The 16,903-nt window shown below is 38.9% G+C and overlaps 1 protein-coding gene across 1 annotated transcript in view; it reads right to left on the reverse strand.

Moving 5' to 3' along the window:
- Nucleotides 1-16,255, reverse strand: part of ATP6V0D2 (ATPase H+ transporting V0 subunit d2) — a 42,366-nt gene extending 26,111 nt beyond the window's left edge. Inside the window, exons 1-2 of the mRNA XM_028113060.2 lie at nt 16,017-16,255; nt 4,284-4,455 (exon numbers count right to left, since the gene is read on the reverse strand). Coding sequence (XP_027968861.1) covers nt 4,284-4,455; nt 16,017-16,146 — 302 coding nt within the window. The 5' untranslated portion in view covers nt 16,147-16,255. The remainder of the gene's footprint in view (nt 1-4,283; nt 4,456-16,016) is intronic.
- Between the last annotated feature and the right edge of the window lie 648 nt (nt 16,256-16,903).

Raw genomic sequence — 16,903 nt, forward strand, 5'->3', positions numbered from 1 at the left:
GCAAGACAGATCAGAAGATCGATCGTAAGACAGAACAGAGTGTTAGAGACTGTGGCTAACTGAAGAATGCAAGCCCCGACTAAATATATTTTGTAAATTATTTTAAACACTGCCCTTGTCATACAAAATATATCTGCAGGCATGGCATCTGGTTTTTACCCCTAATATACTGGCCAATAATTAACCAATATTCAAGTGCTACCTAAAATATAAAATCCTGAGTAATCTGCAAGTATTTTCTAGCACTGTGTAAGGTGCTGCTAAATACAGGATTATACATTGATTCAAAAAATATTCAGTGCCCATTACATACTAGCAAGTACAGATAGAGATACTAAAAGAACTAATTCAAAAAATTTATAGCCGAAAGAGTAGATAAATCAGAATATGTCCATTACTAATACTACTAACAGTACTGATGCTACCCAAATTACCTTTCCACTTTCAGTTTTGCATTAATACTCTATGCAAGGTTTTGTGAGCACCTGTATTCTTTAAATTTTTAAACACTGTTAATGACTAGAAGTATTTGAGATTTTAAGTAATTTTGTTTTAGGAACAGAGTACATTTTACTTTTTAAATTTTATTTATTTATTTTTTCTAGGTGGAGTCCAGCATGGGGCTTGAACTCATGACCCTGAGATCAAGACCTGAGCTGAGATCAAGAGTTGGATACTTAACTGACGGAGTCACCCAGGCACCCCTAGAAACAGAGTACATTTTAACTAGATCAACATGGTTGTTTGCTGTGATATAAGCAAGCTTGCTCAATTAATGCTAAGGCTTCTCCCAGGTTTAAGATTCTGTGGTTAGGAAACACTAAACCATGGAGTCATCACGTAAGAGGAAACATTGACCAAGTGACTCAGAGTCATCTTAGAGCTAAAGTACTTCCTAAAACATTTTGAGCAACTTTCTGTCATATGAGACCTGTCTCTCAATGCAGGAAGTACAAAACCTGGTAGCTTTCTGACTCCATTAAAATTCGATTGTTCTCTGTCATTTTTCTGAACTCATCTAAAATCTGAGCAAAAGATGTTTACAGAGCCTACTGCCAACATTTATTTATTTTTACTTTAAAGCATGACTCCTCCATTTGTTGATCCGTGACCCAGGCAAGTTACTGCACTTTTAGTTTCCTCATCCTTAAAATGGTGATGATAAGAACTGAGATTTGTTTAAAGGAGACAATGTTTGCAAAGCACTTAGCAGAGCCGTGACATATAGTAATATTCCATAAATATTGTTTAGTATTTTGATTGTCATTTCTACTCCACACAGATAGGGCCTTCTTGTCTTTCTTCTGAGGAATCTTTAATGATGTCTCCATAACTACCCTTGTCAGACATTTTTGCTGGAGGCATCGCTGTTTGGAAAGCCTCACTCCCAGGCAGCCACTGAAGATTAGATATGAACCTGGAGCTGACTCAGTCCAAGCCCAAGCACTTTGTTCTTCATCCCAACCATTACGGGGAGTTAAGAGTCCTATGAGCAAACCTGGCCTCTTCTTTGGTCTCTTACATTTTGGGTTTCTGCTTCAGATTTTTATTTATTTTAGAAAATATTTCATTTTTTAAGTAGGCTCCACACCCAACATGGGGCTTGAACTCATGACTCCAAGGTCAGGAGTCACATGCTCTACCGACTGACCCAGCCAGGCGCCCCTTCAGATTTTTATTTTTAAATCTATTTTATTAAATCTAATTTATTATTTTAAGGAAGGGTCTTGCAAATACCAACACACACATGAAAAATACTCTCCAAGGTGATAAAGCCCAACTTCCTTAGCCTGCCATTGAAGACTGTGCATTATCTAGCTGGAACTTACTTTTCTAACCTCCCTTCCCCATTGCTCCCCTCCCCTTTTGGTGCAGCCCACTCCCACCCAAACTAACCTGTTATTCATCATGCATATTGTGTCCTTCCCATCTACACGCTTCAACCCCAGATGCTCAGGCTTCTCCCTCATCTCCAAATTCCACCCTATTTCCAGGTTCAGGAGCAATGTCAGATCTTTGGAAGACTTCCCAGAATCCTTCTCTATAAGAAAGTGCTTGGGCTTTGGACCCAGTTCACACCTAATTTTCATTTCTAACTAGCTGTGTATTTGTGATTCTTTAAAAAATCGGCACCTGGGATCTTGCCTATAAATAAAAACTTAGCCTATAGCACTGATAGGAGGTCTAATTGCACAAACAAGACATATAGGCACTAATCACATATTTCAGGTATACCAACAATTACTTCCTGCCTCAAACCATGGTCATCTCTTCTACTTACCTATTTATAGACATGGTATAGGAACAAATGGATAGCTATTGGGGAAAAACAATCTGAGCTGGATCCCTAGTCTCATTTCCTACACTAAAATAAATTCTAGATGAACCAAGTTTTTAAATCTAAAAAATAAAACATCAAAAAAAAAAAGAAAAAAGAAACATCAACAATAATGAATGAATGAAATAAAAGACAGGTAAATTTACCCATAAACTGGGAGTGAAGAAGGACTTTCTAAGCAAGATACAATAATCAGAAGCCAACAAATGAAAGGATTGATGGTTATAGCTAATGAAAAAAATTCAATGTTTCTACAGGAAAAAGAAGCTATAAAAATTAAATTATATCACACCAAGAAAATAATTTTGCAATATGTATTATGAAGGGCTAATTTTTTTAATTTACAAAGAGCCATTCCATAAAGAAAAACTGCTGAATACTCCAAAAAAAAAAAAAAAGCCGAAGTATTTGGTCAGGTAGCAAACACACATGATTAAGAAATGCAAAATGATGTTCAATTTTGATAATAAATAAATATAAATGAAAGCAAAAGATACAATTTTTTAACCTGTTGGATGGGCAAAAACTAAAAAGATAATATTCAATGTTGGTAATGGTGTAAGGACACAGGTCTTCTCATGAACTACTTTGGGGGTGCAAACTGGCGCTACTTTTGTTGAGTACTACTTAGCACAATTTACAAATATAAGAAAAAGAACATTCCTTTGATTCACTACTTCCACTGCTAAAAATTCATCTTAAAAATAAATCAAGACCTGCGCAGTAATAGGCTAGTTGCAAAACTTTTTGCAATGGAAAAAAAAATTAGTTATTTGTTAATAGATTCCTGGTAAATTGAGTCATGATACATGTCAAAATGGAATTCTAGGCAGTTATAAAAAGAATGATGTTGACAAGGATATTTCTAAGAAATACTAGGTGGGAAAAAAGTGCAGAAGGAATATGATTCCATTTTCATAAATCTGATGTGTGGAAGTGGGGTGGGTTGAGTTGAGTGTGTATCAATAAACATACTCAACTGTAAATACTTTTCTAGAAAATACATATGAAATGGAGAAGCATTTCCTTTTGGGGTAAGGAACTGAGTGGGGGGAAAGGGCATGTGGAATAGAGGATATTTTTATTTTATATTTTTCTAATCCAGTCTAGGACCCAGGTATAGTATTCGTCGCTGTGTATATTACACTGAAATGGTATATACATAATAACCAGCTCATCTACTGCGGACATTTGTTCCCAGCTTGTCTGTTAGAACAACTGGAGAGGCCCTAAGTTTTGCGCGCTGGATAGGATTTGTTAACTGGATTAATGAAAGTACAATTTATTATTGTGTGGAAATTCAAGCATTTTTTAGAATGAAAGTCCTTCACAGTGAAAGATTGGAACTCCTGGTGATGGAAAGGGAAAAAAATAAAACATATATAACTATGATGGGAGCTACTTCTGCTGTTGCAAGGGGAACCAGGAACGGAAAGATGTGGCCTTAGCAACAACATGTGATGTTTGAGCTCCAGCCTAACAAGTGATCCAAAAATGTCACATGGTATTTACCTTCAGTATCAGCAGCCAGAACCCTTTAAACATCAACGCACTTACCATTTTTCTTAAAATGAAAACTGAAAACACTCTTTGTTTTTTTTAAACTAAACTTCACGTCTGACGTGGGGCTGAACTCATGACCTGGAGATCAAGAGTTGGGTGCTCTACCAACTAAGCCAGCCAGGCAGCCCTGAGAACATGACTATATGTGGAGGCTGCCACCACCTACATAATCATGTCTATAAATAAATGAAATCTTCCAACAGTAAATAGTAAATATGTGGCTCTGTGAGCTTCTAAGTTGCCAAAATTTGAATGTACTCAAACTTACAAATAAGAGAAAAAGATTTGAAGCTTCATGCCAGCCTAATGCCCCACGTGTAAGTATTAGGGGTCATTTGCACAATCACATGGGGGATTAACAGGGCTTCCTGCTACCACTTACGTCATGTATGTGAAAAATGTGCTCAGGGGTTCCAGGGAATGATTCCGGAAATATTCAAATTCTCTGCATAGCTTTTTCCTCATCTCCGTGTCAATTTTGGAAACAGTAAGAGGATTTGTTTGATTAGCCAAGAAGTTTCCATAATCAGTGGTCTGGAGATGAATTTTCACATCTGAAAATTAAATGAAACCTCATTTAAAGTTTGAACATGCATAAATAGCTTTTACAACATTAATTGAATTTATTGTGACTTTATGATAAATGCATATTAAATTATTATCTTATTAGATATGTACGTCTATGTATGATTTAGCCTTGAGTGTTACTCTCTAAAGCAATAAAAAATTCAATGTTAGTACAGATATTCTAGTACAACAAAAAAATCAATTATCTAAACAATCTAGAACTATTTAACACAGCTGAAAAGAACATTAACAACCACCTAGTCCTAAGTCTACCTGAGCCAGTTGTAGTCATTTGGAAATAGCTGCTCAGAAAACTATTGAGAAGGATCCTAAAGCTTCATCTCGGCTTGATGGAAATGAGAAATATATTAGTAATATTTACCATGGGTACGGGAGGTGGAATGGGCAATCATCAATAATATCCTTTTATAATAGATGAAGAAATGGAGTCTCAATAGGGCTGAGTGGTGGAGTTATAGAGTAGTAAGGCTCGAATTAGGAGATGGATCTCCTTACTCTTAAAATCCAGTATCATTTCCAGAATACCATGCCAGGGATCCTCTAAATGGCAGTGTTTTTGAATGCCAAGTAAGTGCTGAAGCATTAAGTGGGAGAGAAGGAGAGGTAAGAAATGAAGCCAGAGAAGCAAGCAGGGGTTGTCCAAGAAAGGCTTGGCATGGCTTCCTTTATCCTGAGGATAACCAGGAGCCCTTGTAGGCTATGAACTGATAGCTGATGAGAAGGTGGATTTGCAATTGGCACTTAAGTCATTCTTAAGTATCTGAGATTCTTAAGTATTGGCACTTAAGCGATTCTTAAGTATCTGAGATTCAGTGGACAGGCATTCTTCCTTAGTACCTGGAGAAGATTATGCACTGAAAATATTCTTTACCTGACTGCAGAATTTACCTGTTTAATTACCTGTTTAATTAACTTAATTTAAAAAAAATTATACCTTTTTTCTGGGCCATTTCTTGTTTGGCTTTTATTTTGGCAGTTCAGATTTTTTATACAATTTGACAGTTTGCATTCTCAGCACTGAGGAATATTTGCCAACAGAAGAAACACAAATGTTATTTCTTTCAAAACCATGATATTTTGCTCATGCGACATATGTTTCTTTTAAGCAAAATAACTTCCAAACCTTTCGGCTGCCAGTGAGATCCTGAAATTCAACATCTCAAGTGTTTCAGACCCCATAGGAATCATGTAATACTGTAGTCCATGGAGAGGCCAATGAAATTATTTTTTCCCAGCACCAAAACAATCCAAGGGACTTGCATTAGGATTCTAAGAAAATCTCAAAACCTGAAATGTTTGCTCCAAGATGATGAAAGACTGCTAATAATAACAACACTTATAGTTTTATAGTTTTCAAAATGGACTCACATAATTTTTTCTCTGCATTTCCCCAAGTGCTTATTTAGATAGGTGTGTAAGAAAAAGGACTTTGTGCTCAAATAAATTGGAATAAACAGGCTTCTTAGCTGTAGGAATTGAAAGCCTTTAACACATTACTTTGATTTTTGCAAAGAGTATGGTTCAGAACCTCCCCAAACACTAGAAAACAATGGAGCCACCCGCAGAGCACACTTTGGAAAATTACACTGCTTTTTTATCTACAGAAGTGACTTTTTCTTTTTTATTCAAATGAGGAAATGGAATGTTTTCCAAACTGGGATCACTACCAACTAAATCCATTTAATAGGTCCCAAACAGCAAAGAATAAAAGTATTAGATTAGGCTCTTATAACAAATATGAGCATATAACACAGAGTAGTGTATACACGTGTGTGCACACAGGGGCGTCACGTAAAAACGTGTCTTCTGTGGGCTGCCGTCACCGGGTTCAGTGAATTCTCTGAGATCACTTGGCTACTGAGGCAGGATGATGATCTGGGACATCATGATTATCTTCTATTAATTTGTTGTTCAGATCAGTTTTAGAAAATGGTAATTTTTTTTTTTTTCCTGTGCAGCTTCCTGTTTGGGGCTCTCTATAGAAGTGAATGTCCAGACCTTTTACACTCCAGGTAGGCTTTATGCCAAGGAAGCATCTTCAAGAGGTACCCGCAAGGGGTGCTTTCCTTGAGCCATCCCCTGCCTCTTCCCCACTCTCTGCGGCGAGGAACTTAAGTTATCTGACTTTTCTGAACTCAGTTTCTTCACCGGCAAAATGGATATAGAATCCATGCCTTCAGGTTGTTGTGGGGATTAAACAAGAGGATGTAGGTGAAGAGGCAGCATATAGGAGCTACTCCATAATATTACCTTTTTTCTTCTCACTTGTGCCCACTTACTTCAGCGATTAATTTGGCGCGAGCCAAGCTACTCATGCTGTTTGACGAAGTCCAAGTATGAGGGACAATCCTGAAAAATCAGGAGACTCCACAGCTGGCTCCTGCTACTTCCTTTCATTTTATTTGCGGCAATCTTTATAATCAATTCTGGGGTTTCATGATAAAATGATTCATAAATTTAGTTATGTCTATGCAAGCAATCATAATGAAACTGATTCCAAAAAGGCCCACGATGGGCCAAGAAGTAAAAATACCCAATGTCCTCCAATCTGTAAGGGAGCTGTTGGATCCAGGCCCAGTAAAAATTCCTACTGATGAGATTCCTCAGGCACCTCTGAAACATTAGAAAAATCTCCACAGTACAGGGACCTCCCTATGTTGTATACAAAATAGAAGGCCACCTCTGGTATGCCCCTCGAGGCAAGCCCCTGGTGTAGGATAACTTCCTTGCCCCTACTCCTCCCATTCCTTATACTGGAGTTGATAATGAGGATATGAACAAATGGTATAAGATTAAGGGAAAAAGGGTGCGGGCATCATCTGACAGCCTCTGGGAAAGGAGTGATCCTCCGTGGTGTCTCCGGAGCAAGGACAAGAGACATACAGAAATGGAATAAGTACTTTGATAAGATAGGGTGCACCCACTGTAAGCGGCCTTTGGAGAAAGTAGATAACCTTCATAGGTCTAAATCCGAAATGATTGCGATAAAATGTAAAAAAATTAAGATCACATGGAAGAATGGAAAAACAAAACACCAATGAATAAAAAGCTAATGAATAAAAAGAGTCCCTCCGAAGCTATCGGGAGGGAGATGCTTGCAACCTGATCCTGTGTCCATGTCTCCTCACCGAGGCTGTCGTTTCCTTCAAGGACCCTTCCCTCCCCCTGGAGCTGGACTCCGGCAGTAATTTGAATCAGTTGTCTTAAGACTTTGGTACTTATTCTGTACATCAGAATATTCTCGGCCAATATATTGGCATCGACCATCAGATCTTATAATTACTCAGATTTTAATACTATACCAGTATCTATAAAACCGGAACCTTTCCCTCCATTTTTGCTCATTTATTGGAGTTTCTCCAAGTCATTTTTGGTGCTTTCTTACTCCAAATCCCTTGCACTGTTCTTTATGTCCTCTCTGGTTTCCACTCCACGTGCCCCTGGTTTAGAATGGCCACCTGACATCAAGATTACTGCTGTGAGCTCTTAAATTGATTCTCCCAAGCTCATTTCTCCTCATGCACTCCCTGCCTCAAATTCAATCTTTCCAAAGAATTATTGTGAGTTTGTAAATGACCTTATAAGAATCTTGGAGTCACAGACAGTTGTAGGCAGATTAAAAAGGACTTTCTTAATATTTGTAATGGTTTACCACTGACAGAATGGCTCTAATGGACATCATCTCTTAACCTTAACGAATATTCCCATTTCATAGATGAAGAAACTGAGGCCCAGAGAAATAACATGTTCATGTTTTCTATGCTTGCGAGTATTTGACCGAAGATTCAGATATGCCTCTTGTCCTCATTCATTTTCCTAAATCTCCACAATCAGATCTCCAAGGTCCTTCAAGATTTTTCCCAGCCTAAATTCCAGCGTTATCTCCAGGTATTCTAGTATTGCAGCCAAACTGGTTTACTCCTCACCAAAAGCTTTTATTTAAATAGAGGAATCTGTAGTTCATTAATTTTCCCTCCTGGCCCAGAATGCCCAGCCATCGCAACACTGCTTGCTCGCATCTCATTGGCATTTTCCTAGCCTATAGGCCTGCAGATCTGCTTCACTTTTTGAATATATTTGTGATCTATAGGTTTAAATTGTTCTTGTATTTTAAAAATTTTGATTGTTTTTACTTATTTATGACATCCTCAACTAGAGAGCTGTTTAGGGAGTGCATAGTATCTTACTGTTTATCATATTCTCTACATCACCTAATAACAATTTTTATCACATAGATGATCTTCAAATATTAGTAGCTTTAATTTCTGATTAAAACCTAGGACCTCGGGGCACCTGGGTCCTGGGATCAAGTCCAGCATTGGGCTCCCTGCTCAGAAGGGAGTCTGCTTCTTTCTCTCCCTCTGCCGCTCCCCCCGCTTGTGCTTGCTCTCACTGTTTCTCTCTCAAATAAATAAATAAAATCTTTTTTTTAAGATTTTATTTATTTATTTGACAGAGACAGAGACAGCGAGAGCAGGAACACAAGCAGCGGGAGTGGGAGAGGGAGAAGCAGGCTTCCTGCTGAGCAGGGAGCCCGATGTGGGACTTGATCCCAGGACCCTGGGATCATGACCTGAGCCGAAGGCAGACGCTTAACGACTGAGCCACCTAGGCGCCCTAAATAAAATCTTAAAAACAACAACAACAATAAAACACAGAGGACCATATAGCACTTCATTACATAATTCCATGCATGTTACCAGGATTGAAACTCCTCATTTTGGTTCTTTTTCAAACAAACAGGTGCTCTCTGAAGAACACAATCAGCTACATAGAACCATATACAAAACACCATTAACCATAACCATGAGATGGGAAGAATTATTTCAGGAATTCAAAAGTCTAGCAAAAAGAGAGAAAACTAGTTCTTGTTGTATACACGCTGTCGTTCAGGGAGGTGCTTATGATTTCCCAGGAATTCTTTTTTAACAGTTTACAAAACATTTTCAGAAATTTCTGATGCTCCTGACAACTGGGAATTAGGCCAAGGAGGTATTATCCAAGTATCAGGCAAGAAGGCACCATGTTACAAGTTAAGCAGTCTGGCTTAACATCCTAGAGCCAGAGAGTGAAGTGCTAGGACTTGAACCCAAACATGCACACTTTTCTAATGTGAATTTTCAGATTCTTTCTAAAAGTGTGCAAAACTCAGCCTTAGGCTATAGGGGAACTAGGACAGTACAGTGTATCGTCTCTGCCCCCTTTTTAGAAGTGGATAAAAAAATTCAGCTTTATTGAAGTACAACCGACAAATAAAACTGTAAGATATTTAAAGTGTACATCTGATATACATACACATTGTAAAAGTATCCCCCCACCGACCTGACACCTCAGTGGACTCACATATTGATACTTTCTGCCCTTAAGAAGCTTAAAATATAGGAGAAGATAGACTAATTTACTCATTTATGAGTTAAGCCCTTAACTGTTAATTCAGGGGGGTAGATAGTTGGGAGAGACAAAGGTCCGCTCCCAGGCGTGATGCATCTATACAAATGTCACAGAATTAGGTCCATCACAAGGACCTTCATAGAGTATGAAGTTAAGGCTTGTCCATTGTACCCAACATGGCTGCAGTAGGAAAGGATTTACAGAGGAAGTAACTCGAGTGGAGACCTGAGAGAGGAATGAGTGTTCTCCAGGCAAACAGGATAGAGAATGGAATTTGTGACTGAAAGGAAAAACTTTCCAAAAGGTAGAAGGGTTTTGAGGAAATGCTCGCAAGGTAGAGATCAGCAAGACTGCTCCAGCCTTTTGAACCAAGGGTGAAGTTGATCCCGCCTGATGAAAGCCATCGAAGCGTTTTTGAAAATAGCAAAGTGATCGCATTGGATACGCATTTTTAATACAAGGTGGAAAAAATGCTATAATTAGAGGTATAAATAGCATTTAAGGGAGCATGAAGAAAGCCCTTTGAACTAAGTCTTCCTCCTATATATATTTTTTTCATTTAAAAATTGATAGTAGGAATAAATCTAGGTAAAAAGTGAAAGGTCGCCTACACTTGTCATCCACCACCACCGCCGCCCACTCACTCCCAGATGCAGGGAACTACTATTTTTAGTTTCTGTTGGATCCTTTCAGTTTCCTTGTATCTAGACCATCATATAGAAAATATCTGTCTTTTTACTAAAGAGCACTATGCCACACACAGACCTTTCCGTTGCTTTCCTCCCTTAATAGATCTCGGTGATCTTTCCATGTCAGTCCTCTAAGGGGGTGTCCTCATGCCTTTTTTTTTAAATAGCTGCAGAATATTGTTATGTCAATGTTACATAATTTGTTTAATCAGTTCTCTGCAGATGGACGTTTGATTTGCTTCCATCTTTTGCTATTCTAAACGATGCTATATGAAGTCTCAGGCCAAGTGTATATGCATTTGGAATTTTGATAGGTACTGCCAATTGCCCCCATTAAGAGTTCTTATTTTTCAGTATTTTTATTCTCCAGAGTGGGAGCCCTTTTAGCGCAGGGACTATATCTTTAGTTTTACTTCCTCAACTCCAACCAGAAATGCTTAATATGTTGTTGTTAAATTAATTCCTACTGGAAAGGAGGGAAGGTCATATCCCCTAAAAGGGACATAATTGCTAGTAAGATAGAATCAGATTCCCTCATTCCCTTTTAAAAAAATATGGCAGAGAGGACAAAGGAAAGGGTTCGTCCACAGAGCCAGTGGACACTTCTCACCATATATTTTAGAAAAGATCAAGTACTAAATTCTAGAGCTCTAAAGTGTTAGTTTTACCATCTTGTCTTTTTTTGAAGAGGAAAGCATATTTACAACAGTCTTATTGGTAATTAAAAAGATTCTAATGAAAATAGCCGTGTTGCCATCAAAAGAAATGCCGTGTTGCCATCAAAAGAAATGGAGAAAACTTAAATGCATGTTATTAAGTGAGAGAAGCAAATCTGAAAAGGCTGCATACTGTACAATTCTAACTTTATCACGTTCTGGAAAAGGCAAAACAATGAGACAGCAAAAAAGACTGGTGATTCCCAGAAGTGGGGTTAGGGGAGAGGAACGAACAGGTGCAACAGAGGATTTTTAGGGCAGTGAAAATACTTTGTATGATACCATAAATGATGGATACATGTCATTATGTATTTGTCCAAACCCGTAGTGTATAACACCAAGAGTGAACCATAACGTAAACTATGGACTTTGGGTATTATGATGCATCGGTGTAGGTTCATCGACTGTAACAAGTGTACCATAGGCTGTGGTGGGGAAAGCTCACAATGGTGAGGCTGTGTGTTTGTGGAGGCAAGGGGTATATGGGAAACCTCTGTACTTTCTCCTCAATTTTGCTGTTAACTTAAAAGCTGCTCTAAAAAACCAAAATTTTAATTTTAAAAAAGTGTTAATTCTTTAAAAGAACATTGTGTCCCTTTAGCATTATTATTTTGCTGCAAAGTCAGTCACTTTTGAAGGCTTTAAAGTTTCCATGTGGTACAGCCTTCCGGCACTACCAGGGGGAGGGGCCATGTGAACCAGCTTCCCTTGCTCTTTTGTCTCTGGGAAGGACTGAGTCACGGAGTGTCTAGCAACTGATTCAGGTCACTGTGAGTCAGGAGCAGACCTTGGGACAGATGAGTATTTCTGAGCACACTGGCACAATTATATACACAGTTAAATTAAGCACAAGTATGCATTCTAGGACGTTTCAAAGTTTTTCTACACAATCTTCATTTTCTCTTCTAAATTTATCTGAAACCTTATGTGTTATAAGTAATTCTAAAATAATAATTTGTTGGTATAAGAACACTTATGAAATCTAGAGAACTTGAAAAGACTAAAGGCAACTTCAATCTTTGCCGAGTTAGCTTTTCTTTTACAGAAAGTGTGTCAACACAGAATAGCAGTGACAGTTTTACCCACTCTTCATCCATTATTGGGACAGTGCACATTTTGTGCAAATGTAAACAGAAATCCCTTAACATCTATCCCAATAAATGACCTTGATTTCGTCTCTTCAACTCTGTTTTTTTTTTTAAGATTTTATTTTAAGTGATCTCTACATCCAACATGGGCCTTGAATTTACAATCCCAAGATCAAGAGTCACATGCTGTACTGATTTAGCCAGCCTGGTGCCCCTCTTCTCAACTCTTAATCCACCTCAGAAGGTGGCTGGGTTTCTCGCAGTGCATCTGCAGGTGCAACAGTTGTATTGCTCTTCAGAAGTTATTTCCCAACGTCCTATGGAATAATCAGATAGGGCAGACCTTATTATTTTCTATATCAAAATGGAGCTGGGGTGCCTGGGTGGCTCAGTCGGTTAAATGTCTGTCTTGGGCTCACGTCGTGATCCCGGAGTCCTGGGATCCAGCCCAGCATTGGGCTCCCTGCTCGGCGGGGAGTCTGCTTCTCGCTCTCCCTCTGCCTCTGCCTGCCCCTCCCCCCGCCTGTGCTCACGCTGGCGCGCGCGCTCTCTCTCTCTCTCTGGCAAATAAATAAATAAAATCTTAAAAAAAATGGAGCTGGCATCAACATGGACAATAATCATTTATCTTTAGTTCATGCTCAGGAGGCACGGATATTTTACTTTTTTTTTTTTTTTAAGATTTTATTTATTTATTTGATAGAGAGAGATAGCGAGAGCAAGAACACAAGCAGGGGGAGCCGAAGGCAGACGCTTAACGACTGAGCCACCCCGGCGCCCGGCACGAACATTTTAGAGGAAAAAGAGATGGGGATATGCCTATACTCCCTGACTAGAGCATCAGATCAGACACAGCCAGGCTAAGCCTCAGTATTCTTAACTGTTACCTGCAGACATGAAATCCTTGTTTAGATTTCTTTTCTCAGTGGCCATTATAACCTGCAGTTAATGACTCACACTTGATATTCCTGAGAGTCTCCAAAGATTGGCACACATCAGAGTTGTGAAATGAATGGTTGAAAAAAATGTATTATTAGGAGGAAAGAAAGATAAAGGCTGAGGTACAAGGACAATAAAGCAATGGTATAGGTGCCAGGGTTTCTTAAGAAGGTGCAGGGATGGCTTTGGGTGGCCCATGACCCGATTATCACATGGAAAATTCTGTATAAATGCATCTGTGTGTATTTTTCTAAGAAGATTCTTTCTTCAGGTCTTCAAAAGGGCCTGAAACCCTTTTTTTCTCTCCCAAATTGAAGGTGAGGGTGGTTTCTCTCTGAATTCTTTAGTGAGCTGGCTAAACCTGATTTCGTATCACATTTTAGGCATTTTATGTATTGTTTGTGTTAAAATTTGCATTCCTTAGCTCATTTAATAGCTTGGCTGGGGGGTGCCTAGCTGGCTCAGTTGGAGGAGCACAGACTCTTGACTTCAGGGTTGTGAGTTCGCACGCTGGGTGTATGTATTACTTAAAGAAATAAACTTAAAAAATATTAAAAAAATAAAATCTTGACTAAAAACTAAATACAAATTCATTCAAGTGGCTTCTTAAAAACACTCATTCTTCCCCGCGTTCCTTCACTCTCTACTTTTAATTTAAGCACATTTTCTCTTTTTCTTCAGGAATAGTTGACATACATTACTTTCAGGTATACGACACAGTGATTCAACCACTATATACCTTATGAAATGCTCACCACGGTAAGTGTAGTTACCATCTACCACTCTACAAAGTTATCACAATATTTATGCAGATTTTCTGTACATGATTAACATTCTCCAGTCACCAAACTCCTCACTTAATATGGTGACGTGATTTAGGATTTGGGATTATATTGTGATTATTTATAGATCACAGAATTATTTCTTATCTGAAAGATTTTTCTAACTGTCTCTATTACTAAGGAAAGGAGAGCGTCTATCTCAAATTAAACAGCTCCTCCTTAACTCTGGCTTTAACTGGTCAGAACCACAAACAAGGGACCCAGGACACTGAGCCTCAGCAAAGTCACCTTCAGATTTTTTGTTTTTGCTTTCAACACGTTTTCCTAGCAGTTTTGATCCTTATTGCTTCCTTGTTTTTTCTAGAATAATCTTGTGGTTTTAAAGCACCTTATTATTGATATATGTTGATTTTATAAATACATTCCAGAATGAACTAGTGTAGCTGTTTTTATAATAAAAATCCTGTATTGTAGATGTGAAATCTTCAGTAAAGTTTTGAAAATATTGTAGCTTAAAGATGATTTCCGGAGTAAAGGGAGAAATGGGGAGGTGTAAGTCAATGGGTACAAAGTTTTAGAAACACAAGATAAGTCCTAGAGATCTACTGTACAGCAGAGAGAAAAGTAGTTCACACACACTCTCTCACACACACATGCAAATAGTAATAGAGGGCAGGAAGAAACTTTTGGAGGTAATGGATAGATTTATGGCATCGATTATGCTGATAATTTCATGGAGGCATACTTACCTCTAATCTCATCAGGTTGTATACATTAAATATAGTTTTATGTATGTCAACATACCTCAATAAAGTGCTTTAAAAAAAGATATTTTCCATTTACATAGTGCTCCATGGTTTCTAATGTATCTCTCAGGTACTACTTCGTTCTCCAAACAAAGCAGGCAAAGCAGACATTGTACCATTGCATTTTACAAGTGAGGACTCTGAGACTCAGAGGCGGTGAGCCTTAGGCCACCTACCTAGACCTGGCATAGGTCAAAGTCAGTACTTTTGAATCCAGGGCTGGCCTCACCACCCAACCATCTCTTGACTTTTTTTCTTAAGCTTCAATTAAAGATAAACCCCAAACAAATCTTATATCAATATATACTGAGAAACTGGGTATAGAATAAAATTCTCTAGACCAAGTTTCTTAGCATTTGGCGGGGGTGGGGGGGGTGAGGGGGCGGGGGGGGATTCCTTCCTGGGCAGTTTGATGAAGTCCTTCTGCAATTATTATTTATAAATATGTAGAATGAAAATACATAGGATTACAAAGTAAACAAAACATGTTCAAATGTAGTTATCAAGATGTTTTAAGATGTGTAACACTGTGGGGTGCCTGGGTGGCTCAGTGGTTTGAGAGTCCTACTCTATTTCGGATCAGGTGGTTAGATAAAGCTCCACCCAGAGTCTGCTTAAGCTTCTCTCTCCCTCTCCCCCTTTCTCTTGCACACGTGCTCTCTCCAAAAAAAATTTAAAAATAAAAAGTGTAACGCTGTACACTTTACTAATACATTTCTTTATTAAGACATTAAGTACCAAGATTAAAGAGTAAGTGCAATACCTAGTATAATTATGAAATCATGAAAATATAAACGATATTTCAAAGTATCTGCAAGAATTGTATGGGGACATGAAAATATCGAATTTTTACTGGTAACAAAGTACTAACCATTGTGATTTGTTGCCTACATTCATAATAAAAGGAAATGCTAAATTTTACTTAAAGAAAATTGAAAAGGAAGATGTAATATTTCTTCCTCATCCAAGTTCATGGACCCCTGAAGTCTGGACTCTGGGAATAAGAACCTGTTCTGGACTCTCAAGCCACGGGGACACGGTCCCTTCTCCATGTTTCCAATAAGCAGCATCATTTCCCTTTTCCCTTTTTTTAATGGTGAGAAGAGCAGCACGTACCTTCCAGGGTCTCGCACTGGACCAGGTTGATGTAGTCCTGCTGGGTCAGGAGGCTGGCCTTGCACCCTCGCACCAGGCCTTCCAGGTAGCCATGGTCCACGTTAAAGTAGAACTCGGCGCCCTCAAGCATGGGGAAAGAGATCACAGCCAATTTGGGCGGAAGCAGCTCTGGATCCTAATGGGCTCCTGAAGATTTGCTCTAGTCTGGAAAAAAGTACTAGCAGTTATCAGGAAGAAACCTATCAGCTGACAGTCAGGGTTTTCATGACTAGTTTCCTCTGGTTTCTGTGGCTTTCAACAGCACGCTCAGCCCTGTTTTCACAGCAACAGTGAATCAGCGAGAGAAGCCAAGTTAACCCGGACGCAAACCGTCACCGGGAGAGGGAGAGTAGGAGAGAGGGAGGGTCAGGTCTCTGCTCTGTCCCTCCCAGGGCAACTGGCCCCCTCCCAGCTTTGCCATTGCAAGTCCTGAAACACTTGATTTTGTGAACATTCCTCCCTCCATCTGAGCTTCTGAGCTTTCTGTTCTGAATTGCATTTGTCCTAAATTTCTTGAGGACTGCGAATATGAGAAAAGGGAGGGCTTTTTTTTTTAATTATGTTTTGTAAATAGATCAGTTGGGAACAGGCAGTTCGAAGAATCCTGAGAAGCTAATTCAGCAATGCAGTTGTTTGTAAAACAAATGTTCAGTAATGTCTTAACATTGCAAAGGCTAATAGCTGTTTGCCCCCCACCCCTCCACACCCCCTGCTCCCTGCCCCCAGCCCCAAATCTGGGAGCAGAGCCCAGAAAGCAATCCTGGAGGCAAACATACAGAGCTGTAATTCTATAATAAGCCACTACCTTTACAAAATTGGACCGTTTATAAGGCACTCTTTATTTTCTT

This window comes from Eumetopias jubatus, unplaced genomic scaffold, assembly GCF_037043125.1.
Source record: "Eumetopias jubatus isolate StellerSeaLion01/CBP00866 unplaced genomic scaffold, mEumJub1_p1.0 scaffold_4, whole genome shotgun sequence".
NCBI lineage: Eukaryota > Metazoa > Chordata > Mammalia > Carnivora > Otariidae > Eumetopias > Eumetopias jubatus.